This window comes from Fusarium venenatum (genome assembly GCF_020744135.1).
Source record: "Fusarium venenatum strain MPI-CAGE-CH-0201 chromosome Unknown EDB82scaffold_3, whole genome shotgun sequence".
Lineage (NCBI taxonomy): Eukaryota > Fungi > Ascomycota > Sordariomycetes > Hypocreales > Nectriaceae > Fusarium > Fusarium venenatum.
This window is the reverse complement of record NW_027072131.1, coordinates 1,794,202-1,809,880: the sequence shown is the minus strand read 5'-3', so window position 1 is coordinate 1,809,880 and position 15,679 is coordinate 1,794,202. Positions and strand designations below refer to the sequence as shown.

Genomic DNA, 15,679 nt, shown 5'->3' with positions numbered 1-15,679 from the left:
GCTTCACATGGCTTTGCCATAAAACATCTCCGCTTTCCCATGATAAGATTTTACTTGAATGCTTTTGATTCGTGACTCTGATCTAGAGTACAGCCATAGCTGCATATGCTGGAAAGCAAATCCCTCAGAATGCCCAGAAAGATGGAGAAACCAGCCGTCACGCCTGTCCACCCATAACCAACACCGATAAATAGTTTAACCACCCTTCTTCTTGGAGACACCGACGGTCCTGCCACGGCGACCGGTGGTCTTGGTGTGCTGACCACGGACACGGAGACCCCAGTAGTGTCGGAGACCACGGTGAGCGCGGATCTTCTTGAGGCGCTCGAGATCCTCACGGAGCTTGGAGTCGACACCGTTGGCAAGAATATGGGAGTCCTTGCCATCGACGATATCGCGCTGTCGGTTGATGAACCATGTAGGGATCTTGTACTGGGTGGGGTTCTGGAGGATGGTGACGATTCGCTCGAGCTCTTCGGAGGTGAGCTCACCAGCGCTGCAATGTCGTTAGTATTTGAGAACATCGTGGTTTGTGCGTAGGAAATCGTACCGCTTGTTCAGATCGACATCGGCCTTCTTGCAGACCAAGTTAGAGTATCGGCGACCGACACCCTTGATCTTGGTCAAGGCGTACATAACCTTCTGCTTTCCGTCAACATTGGTGTTGAGAAGACGGAGAATCTGCTCTTCGTTAGCACATGTTATTTTTGATGATTTTCCCGTCAATCGATTTCGGTGCACCAGACGCCGGTCGGGTGGCGCGAGAGCGGTTCTCCGAGCGGCGTCGACAGTGTTGAATTCGTTTTCGAGATTGCGATGCTATAGGGGATGACTTACGAACTGGAAGTTCGACTTCTCTCCCGAGACGAGCGACATGATGGGCAACTTTGGCGGTCCAGTTGCTCAGGGTCGATCGAGTGTTCAATGATCGGAATAGTAAGATAAAAAAGGGCGCGGGAGAAAACTAGGTGTGGGCAGTTAGGGTTAAGGAAAGAGCTACTGCCAAAACAAGATGATTCACGTGAAAAATGGAGCAAATGACTAAGCACGAAAAACCTATATGTTTAATTGGACAGTTACCTACTACCTATTGATCGTCTTGTTGAAGCAGTGTTTCAATCGATATTTGCCCATCTTTGAGTCTTCTTTTTAATAGCTCCTCCGTGCTCACCACAATCTTTGAGGAGCGCATCGCATTAAACCCACGAAAAGTGGCAACCAACTTCTCTTGCTCTGCTCAAAATATTATCTCCCCACTACAAAGCTAATAATGAGTTTACTAGCACAAGGAATTTCAATGTCATCTCCATTTGAAAGAAGTCTGCCATACCTGTGATATCTCTTGACGAGGTAAAAACCGCCATTAGGTTGTCAGGTTGTTCCTCGAGAAACTCTGTTGTCATTTCTTCTCGCACATACCAGCTTCAATCTCGTTGTTGAAAGTTTGTCCTCGTCGAGACATCCGATGGATCCAGATTCTTTAGAAAGTTTACACAAGTCTAGAACGTCAAACCGTTATAAATACCAATTCCCAATGTATAGACGAGAAAGAGGGCAACGACGTAGACCAACCTGTAAATAGGCAAAGAGGGCTCCTCACTCTCATATGACGAAGACCGAAAACATACCAACAAAAACATATGATCGCAGTACTTGTGAATAGGCATACAGACCTCGAAGGAGACAAACTGGGGCCGATGGAACAACTACTGATGATGCCAGCTTCGAGTATTTAAGGTAAAGAGAATAAGAAAATAGCAGAACTCGCCCGCTTTCATCTATCCAGATTTGTGAGATTTCGGCATCATTCCGGTGATCTGAACCAGAAGAGAGAGGTTCATTATTGCTTAATAACGTTAGTTAATCCAAGCTGTCCTCAACAGACTTAAGAGCTCCCAAATACGAGAAGATGGGAGCGGATGGCCGATATTAGAGCCATGACTGAATCGCAGAGTTGCCGATAGAAACTTTAGGGCAGACGTGAGAGTCTGGATGGTCTTTCTGCTGTTCTCGCGTCGCTGTGTGAGATCAATAACTGTGCGAGATATATGCAGAGAGGCCCTCATCTTGCAGACTGATCAAAATACATGCTTGTACGAAACTGGTGACTTGTAAGTTTCGATGATCAAAAAGAGTCTATTATAAGATGTGAATGAGTCGGTCGAGAATACAACAGAATTTGCTTTATATAGAGGAAGAAGTAGCTTAAAAAGCCAGAATTGGCTGAGGTGACTGTCATGTGGCGTGAGGTGACCTATCCCAAATTAGTTTATGACCTTGAGGTCCAAGATTTCTTACCCGACTCGTAGAGTAAAGAGGCTATCCTACCTCGGGCTGATCGTAAGCCCTTTGGCTTGAGATTCCCTTTTACTCCTCCCCCTTTCTTCTATCAGGGATTCCTTTCTGAATGGGATATAATAGGAAAACATACAACATCAAAGACAAGTCATCAGTCGACGATTTGCATTGGCCCACGGGCATCTCTGAGGCCTGCTCTTCGTATTGTGACGGTCAAACCGCTCTTTTGGATCATGTTCATCGTAGAATAGAAAACTTCATAAGATTATACTTTGGTGATCTGTGTGCGACGCCTTTTGAAGCTCCCTGCTGTGGGGACTTGGACGGTGAATGTCCGTACTAGGACGCTCATGCTCCTGGCGGCTATATATTCTCATTAAGGAAGGCTGTTGGTTTTTAATTTTTCCGAGACGTTCCATCATTTCATGAAGAAACGACATGCTCTATCTAAAACAGTAGACAAGGAAGGCTATGGTCGCCTGCCCGAGAAGCAAGCTACGGAACAGTGGGATCCTGATTTTCGTCACTCATGTTAGGATCAGGCGCGAAATATGATTTTTCTGTGGCTGATTATGTGTAACACGCCAGTACCGTACGGTCGGGCTTGATAGCTGGCCCTCCGGCTGGGCGATCACTGAGGCATCGTATGTGATGTGTGATGTGTGCAGGTTGGCCATCATGTGTTGGGTAATTAAAAAGGCAGAAAAAAATAAAAGCAGAGATGGGGAAAAATTGCGTCGTATGCCCGTCACTTCTATAGAGAACATTGAGACCCGTGGTCTATGATGTAAATTCTCTTCAAGGTGTTGATGTTCCCATCGTTCCTGAGTTCAAAACGCTCCTCATATAAGTCAGTTGTAACGAATAATGCTTGTCCTCCCCTGGTTAGATGCCACAGTTTGCCGAAGCTAGCCCTGCGCGAAGGGAACAGCTAGAGATTTTTCGAAGAGACGCTGGGTAAGAATATTCCAGTGCTCATGTAAGCAATGATATATAAGTTATCTTCAATCTACGAGTTATTAGCTGCGTGCTTGTCCCTCCCTCTCTCTCACACACATTTACATACACCTACCAACTAAAGTTGGCATTGCTCATTGTGGTCCTGCAGTTTGCTTGATCCTATAAAAACCTGCTGTTATTGAAGGTTCTAACTTCATTCCTTCTTTTTGTAATTCCAGGTATTCTATACAAGGAGTAGGTTGCGGTTAGCATGATGGAGATAAGTACGGTCATAGAAACAAAATCTCAAGAGGCACGAGTGGGCTCTAGGTAATATAACAGAAGGTCCCATATCTAGTATGTCAGATGCCGAGATCTCATAGAAGTGCGGCAATATCAAGGTCCGTATTGCTATGAGGGCATTACCTAAATGTGTAAAGGGTTGGATAATTCGATAGACTGCCTCGATGAAGTAACCATGTTGGACACTTAGTACGCCAATCACAATATCGTGTGCGACAATAAACCCGGAAGCCGCTCGTAAAGTTTATGTACAAGACCGAAAATATGAGAACAGATACATCTGGGAATGAGTGCAAGTATGTCGTAGCATTGGCCAGCAGTGGAGACTAAAGTAGTGACAGGTCGAACATGTGTTGGTACTACTAAAAGGACACCATAAATATTCAGTCATTCATATGCGCTCATTAACGACAGAAACATTGTCCCGGGTAGTGTCCCATTCTTGTATCTCCTTTCATCGATTCTATCCGAGCAAAACTTCTTTCATGGGCAGTGCTGCTTGACTTAAGGCTTGTGACCGAGTGGAGGATCCTTGGGATCCTGTAGTTGATCCGATGGCCCTCTCCGTCAAATTGGTGTCACTGAGCATAGTACATCCCTCTGCTGCTATTGTATGTTTCTCTGAGAGCTTTTGAACGGCCTTGTGTTTGTTCTCTATAGTTACGAAGCGACTTATGGTGTTCGATCCTGGTCTTGGCTCTCAAGTCCAATTTCTTGTAAACCAAACTGTACGTGATAAACTCTCTCCATCTCATAGGTGAAGGTACTGAGGATGAATACTGTGGTGGCCATTCTTTGTTAACCCTGCATGAGGAGTATATCCACCATTGATCTTGCTGCTGGGCTCGCGGAGTGGATCATCAATACCCAGGCTGGGAAAATAACCTCACGTTTAGGAATTCCTTGTTGGCCATGCAGTCGCTCCCATTATTGGTGGTCGCTATCGTGCCTTTATCGCTCGCAAGCGGCTTGCATCACACATGCTTCATCGTCGCGATCCAGCCCGGTCATGAGACATGGGGCAGCTAGAGAGCGTCATCTAGAGCATTTTAGCCGGCATCATATGAGAGGGCTTCTGGTGTAGAATTTTCAGTCATATACCTTACGGTTAGTATATTTATATGTATATATCTTCGTTAGTGAGTGTCAATGCTGTGGTCCTGATGGTAGTTGCGTAGATACCTAGAAAGAAGACTGTCACTCCTCTATTCCTATCTAGTTTGAAGTCCAGCGTCGAAATGCAAAGCAGCAGTAAAGAAGCTAGACTTGAGTCTGATTGAATCTCCAAACCAGGATCATCTACTTCTGGAATTAATCTGTTTTTAATAGAGATAGAGCCACAGTCAAACGATACAAGGAGATCATGCAATAGCCACACTACCTGATCACGCAACACCAATTCGTTACAATGGAATAATTATGGATGTTTTAAGTAAATCTATCCAAACACAAAATACATAGAAGCACAGGTATGGCTATTAGTTCCATAGAAAAGATGAGTGCGTGGAAACTGACAAAGTCTACTCACTGCAACGGATAAGGCAATCGACTTTACTCATGATCACGGTTTAAATTTCTGTTTCTGTTGACATCTGTCAGTAATTCCTTTCAACGTTCGAAATTTATACTACTTCCAAGTGTGGAATTCCCACATTGCTGGTGATAGGAGTATAGACTACATATTGATCTCAACCGAACGGCTTCGTCGCTGCTGTAGGGTTAGTAGTGTCGATATCGCCAGGGGTGGTCTTGGTGCCCGAGTGGTATTGCTGCCGACGCCGGCAAGAGGGTTGTTTGTAGGGTTGTTGCTACCGACGCCAGTAGGAGTGGTGATGCTACCCCCATCACAATCTGAATTGCTCACAAATATACTGTCAATATTCCAAGATAAAGACCCTCGTCACTTGGAAGATGAACATGTACCTATATAGATTGTTTCATAGGCAAAAAATGCATGCCACAGCCTAAGAAAGACCATCGACAGCCGTTTAGCACTGCGCTTGAAGTGCATCTACAGATCACTTTGAGCGTTTCTTTTTGGCCCTGGCCTCTGACAAAATATCACTAGAAAAGGTCCTCAGTTCGAACCCGGGCTTAGAGACCCTTTTTGTATTTTTTTTTTTTTTAAATTGGCGCGCTAGCTACGTACAGAAGGGGATATCACGTGCCCATTTTCCTCCTTAAATTTTCTGCTCTTGATTTCGAATTATTCGTGAAGTAATCAATCTCCAATGCCGTGCAATTGTGCATGTTGAGGAACTCTTTGACTCTGAATTGGATTCAATACAAGGCGTTTAAGCTATCGAGTACCTCCAAGGTAAGTTTTTATACATGTGTGCGATGACACAAAATTCAATCGTCTTTTTCCATTGCTCGGTCAGCCCAGTTCAACGGCTGATCTTGAGCCGGATACCTTTACTTCGGTTAAGGTACAAGACAAGACCAATTCAGCAACGCTTTTTGAGTACGGAATCTTTTGTGTTTTCACCAAATGGAGTCTTCCGTAATTTATCAGTTGTTACATCTATCCCCACATCATCCTGACCTGTTTTGTGTGCAATAATATCTGTGCTTCATCGTTGCCCCAGGCTGCCAAATGTCGTCCGTGAGGACCCTCAGTGTTCTTATTCCGTATGCTCCAAACTCCGATCAAAATAGGAAACCATTCATCATGCCTCGCTAGCTTGTTAAGATAACCATCGTTATTTCCCTTGTTACGACTGATGTTATGGTAAGCTAGAATTCGTCGAGAGGATCGTAACCCTTCTGATTGTCAGCGTCACTAGAAGAATCTCCGTTTTTTTGGCAAACACACCTTGTCTTTTTTGAGTTGATGAGCCAGTAGCTCTGAAAGATTGGCTCTGTCCGTTTCCACGGTTAGGTTCGTGCTCTTGGACTGAACGTGGACAACCGCCACCTCTTTGAGGCCTCGTACGGTCAAAAGCTCATCCAGTCCAAGGATGTCCGTTATTCTGACATGGCGGTAGGTGAGGGGAAAGAACGTCTTCATCAAATCGGTTCGTGGACTGAGGTACGCAAGGGTGGATTTGGAAATGCTGATCGTCAGGGACTCAAGCCTGTCGCATTCGGCCAGTTTCTTGAAAGTCGTCGCTGATGTTGGTCCACACCAGTGAACTTTGATGTCGCGGACATTCTGTACGAGCAGTGGGTTGTTGTTGAGGTGGTGAAGCAGCTCGCAGCAGCAGCGGAAACGAACAGTCTTCTTCCGAAAGAAGATGCGGAAGAATTCTTGGTTGAGTGCTGGACCGAGTATAGATGGCAATGCCTTCATTTGAGGAGACTGGAAGCCCTCATAGTCGCGCTCAATCTTTGGGCAATTGCAGCTCACTTTTCGTGCACCAGGCTTAATGGCCTTCCCTTTGTAAACGGTGTCGACCATCAAATCGACGATGTACTCGCGGATCTCGGCAGGCAATTTCATGAAAGGGAAACTGTCGATAGGCGGCGGACGGTCTATGGCAAAAGTTATTTGCTGTTTTTGGCTGTTCTGATGGAGTGTCTTCAAGACGACAGTTATCTTGGTCTCACCTACCAGCAATCTCGAGGATTTCAGTACACATCTCTATGATGTCGACGCATGTCTTGGATTCTTGGGGGTCTTTGTTGATCATACGAGCACACTTGGCTATCGTTGCGGCGACGGATTCCCGGCGTTTGGGGCTCAGTCGGACCATGCTTCCCAGCTCCCTCGAATCGATGATCCCTGCGTGGAAGCTCTCCAGGCCTTGAAGGAGGACCTGGATGTTTCTGGTCAAGCCATACCGGGTGTGGACTGCCTTGGACTTGAGGGAGTACCAAGACTTACCCGACATGATAGCAGCGTCGCGCGAGCCTTGCGTTGGCGATATATACGAAAACGTTGTTGATACGGCGGAGATAAATTGCGAGGGGACACTGATGTCGGCGAAGGAGGGAGGGATGGTTGAGCGGGGTCTAAGAAGAACTGACTTCAAGTGAAGAAGCTTCTGCAAATCAACGTTTAATAGAGACGGGACGAAACGGGGTTAATCACGGCCTCGTTGTGATCTTTACAGCAGGCGCCCGTGGCAGCGTCGAATCGCTCCTTCCCGCAAGTGACGCGAGGAGCTAACTAACCGTCCCGAGTGAATGGCAGGTAACAAACTGTGGCACATCCGATATTTGGGATTTATGAATAAAATGAACAACCTCCGCATGAATAAAAAAAACTGCAATGCTAGTATACTTTGATACCAAGAGCGGTGACTGCTTCGGCCGTGCAAACGGCCGGCACTGGCAGCAACAGTGACGGCTGAACACATGATGATACAGCATATCAACCGGACACTATATGCTTCTGCATAATACATGTTCCACGATGTGGTGCACGGAATCAGTTCTTCGTCCCAGACGTATTGATTAGATCAATTCAATGAGATGGTATGGTATCAACTTAAAGATAGTTTGTGAGGAACCGGCGTACGACGCCAAACAATCCTGGCCATACGCTCCAATATAATGATGATCAAGTTTCTCTTATTAATTACGAAGTCGTGTGCTATCCCATTGACTAATGAGCATTTCCATCATAGTTTGATGGTATATATGCAGTCATCATGTGATAGGTACCCAGATCTAAAAGGCAGATCTCAACTCCGATAGAAGAGTAAATGGGCATAACAACATACAGGAAAGAAAACACCAACAAATTCTTACTGACTTACTCATTACTCATTCGCCATTCAATGAAGTCAGTTAACATACGTGGGATGATATCACTTTGATGAATTAAAGGTTGATTGTAAAACAAGTGTAGACTTTTATTGGTCTATCAAATTTGTAACGCCCGTGTCTGGTCTATCTGCCCATTGCAGGACCATGATGGTATGCAAAAACTCCATATACCAAATCGCTAAATCCAATATGCTAATCATACCACATATCGTGGCGTTTCAAATAACTTCATGCGGTTTTTCTATGGTGCCCGAGACACCGTCTTCGAAGACCAAGCCTCGACGATAGAAAGACAGCCAATGCGCACTGCTTTTGTTTTGGTTGTCTATTTTGTGTGTTGTTCCCCTTGGAAGAATTATGGGGAACCATGCAAGGTGAGGCGGAAATGTGATGTTGTCAGATCCGCAGCTGGTATACCGTTTCTGGTATGGATAGGTGCTGATCTCGAGATGTCGCATCATCCAGTTTGTGAAATGATGCTGACAGGACACAACCCAAAGGATGTAATTAGATGAAGAACATGCATCGCCCAATGCAAAGAAATCATCCAGAAATCAACTTGGTGTGGTGGTTGAGTCTGAATGTCGTTGAACTTTTGGTGGCGGGCGGCGTTAAAGCTGGCGTTCTAGAACTCTTCCAGCTTTCGCCCCTGTCGACTATCGGCGTGCCCGCATGCCCGCCCATCCATCACCATCGGCTTTGCCAATTCAGGAAATTGACTAGGATGATTTGATAGAGGATGAAGATGATGAAGTCTGATCGTCGCTTTCGCTGTCGCCTTCCAGGGAGAAGTTGACAACACTGGGAGCTCGTGTGCAACAAGGGCTAACGCCCAAGAAGTTATCTTCTTCAATCTGCTCAGGAGAAGAGGCACCAAAGGTGAAGCTGAACTGTGATAGCATCTCCTGGTGTTGGAGATTTTGGGCTGTCAAAGGCTTCTCGCTAGGGTGAGTGATCTTCTTTCCCTTCTTGCTCTTGGTCTTGCGCTCCTTGGTAGCGTCCTTGTCCTTGGACCCCCACGTCCAAGTACGGGACAGCTTGTTGACAAGAGATGACTTTGATGATGAATCAGACTTGTCGCTATTCTGGCTGGACTTGGTGATGGTGGCTGTGATCTTTCCAGATGTGTTGGCTTCGATGATGTTTGACGCGGAAGCATCGGAGCGCATAGCTCGGCGAAAGTGCTCTCGAATAGCCATTGTGAATATGTTCTGTGAGTGAGAGTATAAGCTTGGTGAATTGGGTTGTAGCTTGTCGTTTAATTGATTCGAGGCAGCGAGCTTAGAATTGACGAGATCATCAAGATTGAGAGTAGATAGGAATGGGGCGGGCGATCATCTATATAGACCCGAGCAGATAAGTGTAGGAGCCGGGACATTTAAAGGCAATCCTTCAAGATGGGAAAACCCCTCAAAGTCTTCGGTCGTTTCGACCAGCATGGGGCTTCCATCCATGCGTTCTCCGGTGGCGCCTTGGAAACTGGACTTGGCTGTGGAGGTGGAACTGCCTCGAGGTCCCTTATCCCATGTACAAGAGATACATGAGCAAATGTGAGTGGCTTCTGAATGGTCGATGGGTCCGTTAGCCCCTGGCTCTTGGGGATGCAGTAAGAACAGTGAATTGCTATTCGCTCACTGTAGACTGGGGTGCGGAGAATTGCGGAGGCTTCGGCGGCTTGTACGGGGGTTGACCCTCAATGAGGTCAGTGAGGTCCATAACTACTGTATGGAGAAACCCTGCAATGTCGGACCGGGGAGTTGAGAGGTACAAAAAGTACTTGTGTCGTTTTGCAGCCTTCTCGCGCTCACATGTGGTGGGTGGATGGAAGGATCGGAGATGCCAGTTTTTTTAGCAACAAAACCCAGCATATGCAAAAGGCACACCACCATTGTCAAACTATAAGCCTCAAAGGGGGAGGTGGCAGACGACACTAAAGTTGTTCTGAATTTAGCCGGTGATCATTGCTATGATCGCTCTGACAGGGTGTCCACCTGGCAGAGAGGCTGCGGCAGTACGTAGGCACCAGGAATTTCGTGCATGGCATGTCGACAGCCCAGGCTAACTGGCCATCTGGATCCATGAGAGCCCTGTTCATTTCAATCATAGCCGAGCGTGCCCGGCAGTGAAGGGCTGTGGATGTAGAAATCGACAGAAACATTGGCATACAGGAGTTGCATCGTGAAGCGCCTTGTGTGTCAGCCGTTAATAGCTGTTGCATCGTCGCTACACCTCAGAACAAACTTTCTGCAAGAGATTGCTTTGGCGTTCTGGATAATGAAACCCGACAACATACCTCACTTAGTGTAACGTTGACCGTTTTCGACACCATCAGACTCCAACTTGCATCTCAAAACACGGGGTCGGCGACAAATTCGAGCCGTGGAGGGCCCCACAAACAAAGCCGTCCACATTATCATCCCCTCTTTTCCCACTAGAGGTCTTGGGGTCCTTGGGGTTCAAACGGGGTCGCGAGCAGGCCGAGACTGTTGACGAGCAGCGTCATTGCTGGAAGGTAACGCCGAACTGAGTCCGTTTGACTTCGCCAAGAGGAGTTGCATTATTCAGGTTTTGATTTGGCCACTATTTCAACAAATTTTTGACAGTGACATTCAATGGCTTCCAGGCACCGAGATACCTCATCCTCTGCAGGTCGGCTAACCTAACAGAATTTGCCAAGTCTGTAAGTCCCCAGCTGGGTAGGGTAACGTAACTGATCCCTGTCTGGAGATCCCCCTTTGCAAACTGCTCGGTCTCGGTTGCTCGGTGTTGGTGTTGCGAGTGCTCTGACATTACGTACGTACTGTACCAATCGGCCCTTGCTCGGTTGGTGTTTGTGAGTGAAGTGAGCCAGCCCCATCCTTCTTTGGTAGACAGTCGCACGACCCAAAACCAGACCGTTGAAGACGTTGATGGGATGGAACTGCCGTTCTCTAATCCGCTCAACTAAAGTTTCTGGTCGGTCTTCGTAATGGTTGCAGAAACGGAACAAAAATACAAAGACGTTCAACTAGCTTGGAGATAACTAGGTCTTCAGTGTCGGCAGGCGCCGGGCCGGTGTCTACAGACGGCCTTCTCTCCAAGGTGAAATCCGCTGCGTGTCGCCGTTCCCGTTGGTTCCCGGTGCAGCACCTTGACGCCTGGCCTCATTCGCCACTTTTTCTCGGCGCTGGACTTGGCGCTCCGTTAGCAGCGGATAGTAATTGCTTGTTCGACTGAGCTTATCGAATCGAAGATGCACGACATGGCACCTTCTCTTGGTGGTTAGCCAGCAAAACTGATTGAGGCGGCTATAGTTGCCTGTGAAGAAATTTCTGCTTTTTTTTTTCTTTCTCTCGTCATTATCTCGCCGGCGTACAAGTTCTTGGGCCACCGGAATTGGCGACGATAAGACAAAACGGCGTCTTTTCCTTGGCATGGTGGGGACGATAACGTATCAACCTTGTCAAAGGCATCCCATAACAACCGTTTTCACCTTCAGGCTGACAGGCGAACAGTGTCAGAGTGTATTATTCGCTAACTGGTGACAGTGGGCCCGCCTCACTACATGCTCAGTATCCGTATACCCAGCTTTCTCACCGAATGCATCTAGACCCGCTTCTCGCTTCTGCGTCCCTCGGAGGAACTCCGTTGTGGCAAAGCAAATATGACTTCTTGACGTACGTAAATGACATGGGGGAAGATATCGTGAGCAGTCCATCTGGGAAGATCTGGCTGCATCATGGTGGTTTTGTTTGAGACACCAAGGCTCGGTTAGCGAAGGCTTTCATTTCTATGCCTTGTAATCCAGGCATTGAATGTACCCAGTTTAATGTGGATGTTAAGGACGTTGGTTCAACATATCACCGTACTTCTTGGATGAAAGTCTAGTTCATGTCAAAGATAAGATATGATAAACAGATGACCCAACACTGATAGCGTCTGTTGAGGCTCTTAAGAAGGGCACCACTTATATTGAAGGCTAGCGTGCAACCATCGTGAGATTTCAATGTCTTTTCTCCCCTTGCAGACGTCATACATTGATGCTTGCAGGTGTGGTGATCTTGTTTTGGATACCTCTAATCTATCAGGCTAAGTTCTCCCTCAGTCTTCGACTGACCGCCTCTAGATTAACAGTAGTTTCTACCACGTGCCGTTGAATACTGTCTCAGATACGGGTGAAAAGCTCCTTGATAGAGAAGTCGCTGCATATCGAGTTGAATTATCCGCGATTTTCATGCAGTGAAATCTACATACAGGGTAAGTTCCACTGAAAAAGCAGTCCAAGGATGCACCAACAATGGAGTTTTTAGAGGCCTTTCAGTGGTCAGCGGCAGCAGATGGGCGTATTGACCAATCACATGATGCAAAACATGCCCCGGAGCGACTCAGGATCAGGAACAGGGGCCCTCGATTAAAGATGATTTACATCACCATTTATTGGAGGCGGAGACCCAGTGACGCATCGCTTTTCACATTCTTACCGGCCTGCGCCAGCCTCTCTTCACCTGCCACGCCTGCACGAGTACGCCAGGTGCGGTCGCGTGAGTTTTGATTTGACCACATGATAGAAGTTTAAAAAATCAGCGGACATTTGTTGATCCATCTCAACACGAAGCACGCAAAAAAATACCAAAGACCACAACACTAATCCCGTCCGTTTTCCCTTATTCTTTGCTTTTTGGGTTGTTTTGTCTTGTCTCATCCTTTATCCGTCCTGTATTTGACGTGATCTGGGACCCTCAAAGCATCTGCCGTGATAGTACGTTCGCTAAAGATACGTAGACAGTTACAGTCACCGTCTTCGTCTATCCCTGCCCTGGACAGCTATCAGCTGTCTGAGTTCGCACATTGCGCCCCCCCGCATCCGGACTCTCGTTACGGTAGTTAAAACATAGCCTCTTAAAAGCGTCAAGTCCCTGAATAAACTCGACAAAGGAAGTTTGCTATTACTACAGTTCCTCAGCTACAGCCACCGTCACAATGGGCGTCCCCTCGGAACGCTCTGGAGGTGAAGGACCGCCTGCTTCGTCCGCCTCTAATCCACGAAGAACCCCCGGCAGCCAGTCTTATGCCCGCGTCGCCGCCCAAGGGACTGACGAACAATCGCCTCTGTTGAGGCACGACGCCGACACTAATAGTGTTACTCACGGGGAGCGCGATGATTCGCAAACCACCAAAAGCATATGGTACCTGCTCCTGTTGACCATCAGTATTGGTGGTCTTCAGATCGCGTGGTCCGTTGAACTTTCAAACGGTTCCCCCTATCTCATGTCTCTGGGACTCAGCAAGTCTCTTATGGCTTTGGTCTGGATTGCTGGCCCACTCACGGGTACGCTTGTTCAGCCATACGTAGGTATGCTGAGTGACAATTGTCGTTTGCCCATGGGAAAGAGAAAGCCATTCATGATTGGAGGGTCTATAGCAACGATCCTTTCGCTGCTGTTCCTCGCATGGGCCAAAGAAATTGTCGCAGGCGCTTCTAACATTATGGGCTTTGACCCCGAGTCACAGGGCGTCAAGACCACAACTATCGTGGTTGCGGTTGTCGGTGTCTATGTTCTCGACTTTGCTATTAACACCGTCCAGGCCTCCATCCGTGCTTTCATTGTCGATTGCGCACCAGCTCATCAGCAGGAGTCTGCCAATGCCATGGCTAGTCGAATTACTGGATTCGGCAACATTGTCGGATATATTGCTGGGTATGTCGACTTGACTCGCCACCTCGGGTTCCTTGGCAATACGCAGTTTCAAATACTTTGTGCTATCGCCTGCGTGGCCCTTGCTTTGACAGTGTTTGTGAGCACTGCTCTCATCAAGGAGCGAGACCCTCGGCTTGACGGGCCTGCCAATAAAGAGAAGCATGGCGTGATCTCTTTTTTCCTCACTATTTTCAAGTCGATCAAGCGTCTGCCACCTCAAATAAAGAGGGTATGTGAGGTCCAGTTCTGCGCCTGGGTTGGATTCTTCCCTCTGCTGTTCTACACATCCTCGTATATTGGAGAGATCTATGTAGAGCCCTACCTCGAAGCGAATCCCCACATGCCCCCGGAGCAGCTCAACAAACTATACGAGCAGGCGACTCGAATTGGTACATTTGCACTTCTCATCAACTCCGTTGTGAGTTTGCTCACGAATGTTTTCCTCCCATTCTTTATTGCTCCTACCTACGACAGCCAGCCTGTCACAAACGTCCCAGGAGAGACCCCTGCTGCTGGTTACTACGATGAAGACGAAGACGAGAAGCCTTCCTGGTTGGACAAGCTGGCCATCCCTGGCCTCACTCTCAAGCGCGCATGGTTCCTCTCTCTCCTCCTATTTGCTGGATGCATGTTTGCCACGCTATTTGTGCGCACTGTCAAGGCGGCCACCGTACTGGTTGGTCTTGTCGGTATTACCTGGGCTATGACACTGTGGGCTCCATGGGCCATCATCAGTGCCGAGATCAGCCGGAGAGATGCCCTGATCCGTGCTCAGAGGATGAGGCAAGCGGCTTCCAGAGCAAACAATGGTGGAATCGGGGGTGACGAAGAGGAGGAAGAAATTGACCAGGCTGGAGTGATTCTCGGCATCCACAACATGGCTATTGCTGCACCGCAGATAATCGCTACTGTGGGCTCCAGTGTCATTTTCAAGCTCTGGCAGAAGCCACGAGGCACACCGGGTGACCACAGTATCTCTATCGTGTTTGCTCTTGGCGGTATTTGTGTTTTGGTTGCATCCTTCTTCGTGGCCAAGATTAAGGATGATGCTGCTATGCCAGCTGATGTTATGATTGAGGCGGAAGAAGGTCAGGGCAGAGCAGAAGAGGTCGCAGAACGCCGGCCATTGAGTAGACGCAAGTCTACGAGGGATCAGCTTCCTAGAGCAACCCAGCGCCGGGCTAACCTGACACGAAACAAGAGTTTTGGCGGCGCTGAGATGTATTAAGAGTACACGCAAACACACTGAATAATGCATGGACAGGCGCGGGGCCAGGAATATCATGGGATCTTGGAATAGCATTTTGGCTCTTTACCTAGAGCCTAGGAGCGTACAGTTTGGATTTGGTCGTTCTTTTATTGAGGGATCTTTTTGGGCAAGGATGTTAGGGCGCCCGGGTATTATGTTGGGTTATCGTTTGATTATCTAGATTCACAGTTTTATGCTTTGGCTTAGACAGAGATATCTCAAGTTCGCTCGTTACTTTCTTTAATTCAGACTATGGATGTTGTAGTCATTCGTGGATGTATCCTTCTAATAGTGTCTGAATCAAGTCGACATGTAGACCCCGACCGTGGTGAATCAATACGATGGCTCTGGTACCGCTGTATTAGGACCGCAAACCCCGACAGAGACCCTTGTCTCTCCCGGCATGGGACCTAGTGTAGGATTGATAGTAGTGAAGGGTACGAAGTGGAAGCACCACGAAACGTGGTTCTCGTCGCAGTAGCTGTAATCGCAGTCGAGT

The 15,679-nt window shown here is 47.6% G+C and overlaps 5 protein-coding genes across 5 annotated transcripts; 1 reads left to right on the top strand and 4 right to left on the bottom strand.

The window, feature by feature from the left end:
• Window positions 1-30: 30 nt before the first annotated feature.
• EDB82DRAFT_218219 (40S ribosomal protein uS13) lies at window positions 31-1,366 on the bottom strand. Its single transcript, XM_025726812.2, has 4 exons — window positions 1,331-1,366; window positions 838-1,256; window positions 551-681; window positions 31-496 (listed from the first exon to the last, which is right to left on the bottom strand). The coding sequence occupies exons 2-4, from the start codon at window positions 874-876 to the stop codon at window positions 196-198; spliced, it is 471 nt and encodes a 156-aa protein (XP_025581341.1). The 5' UTR covers window positions 877-1,256; window positions 1,331-1,366; the 3' UTR covers window positions 31-195.
• A 3,633-nt stretch (window positions 1,367-4,999) lies between these two features.
• On the bottom strand, window positions 5,000-5,588 carry EDB82DRAFT_504289 (uncharacterized protein). Its single transcript, XM_065608728.1, has 2 exons — window positions 5,464-5,588; window positions 5,000-5,391 (listed from the first exon to the last, which is right to left on the bottom strand). The coding sequence occupies exons 1-2, from the start codon at window positions 5,549-5,551 to the stop codon at window positions 5,216-5,218; spliced, it is 264 nt and encodes an 87-aa protein (XP_065463835.1). The 5' UTR covers window positions 5,552-5,588; the 3' UTR covers window positions 5,000-5,215.
• A 688-nt stretch (window positions 5,589-6,276) lies between these two features.
• On the bottom strand, window positions 6,277-7,373 carry EDB82DRAFT_477062 (uncharacterized protein; the record flags this gene model as incomplete). The annotated part of the gene is made up of 3 exons (XM_025726810.1): window positions 6,277-6,303; window positions 6,356-7,014; window positions 7,094-7,373. The coding sequence occupies 3 exons, from the start codon at window positions 7,371-7,373 to the stop codon at window positions 6,277-6,279; spliced, it is 966 nt and encodes a 321-aa protein (XP_025581340.1).
• Window positions 7,374-8,972: 1,599 nt separating this feature from the next.
• EDB82DRAFT_477061 (uncharacterized protein) lies at window positions 8,973-9,452 on the bottom strand (the record flags this gene model as incomplete). Its single annotated transcript, XM_025726809.1, has 1 exon — window positions 8,973-9,452. One exon carries the CDS (start codon window positions 9,450-9,452, stop codon window positions 8,973-8,975), a length of 480 nt encoding a protein of 159 aa, XP_025581339.1.
• Window positions 9,453-12,998: 3,546 nt separating this feature from the next.
• On the top strand, window positions 12,999-15,422 carry EDB82DRAFT_218119 (major facilitator superfamily domain-containing protein). The gene has a single exon (XM_025726808.2). It carries the CDS (start codon window positions 13,213-13,215, stop codon window positions 15,157-15,159), a length of 1,947 nt encoding a protein of 648 aa, XP_025581338.1. The 5' UTR covers window positions 12,999-13,212; the 3' UTR covers window positions 15,160-15,422.
• The last annotated feature ends 257 nt before the right edge of the window (window positions 15,423-15,679 follow it).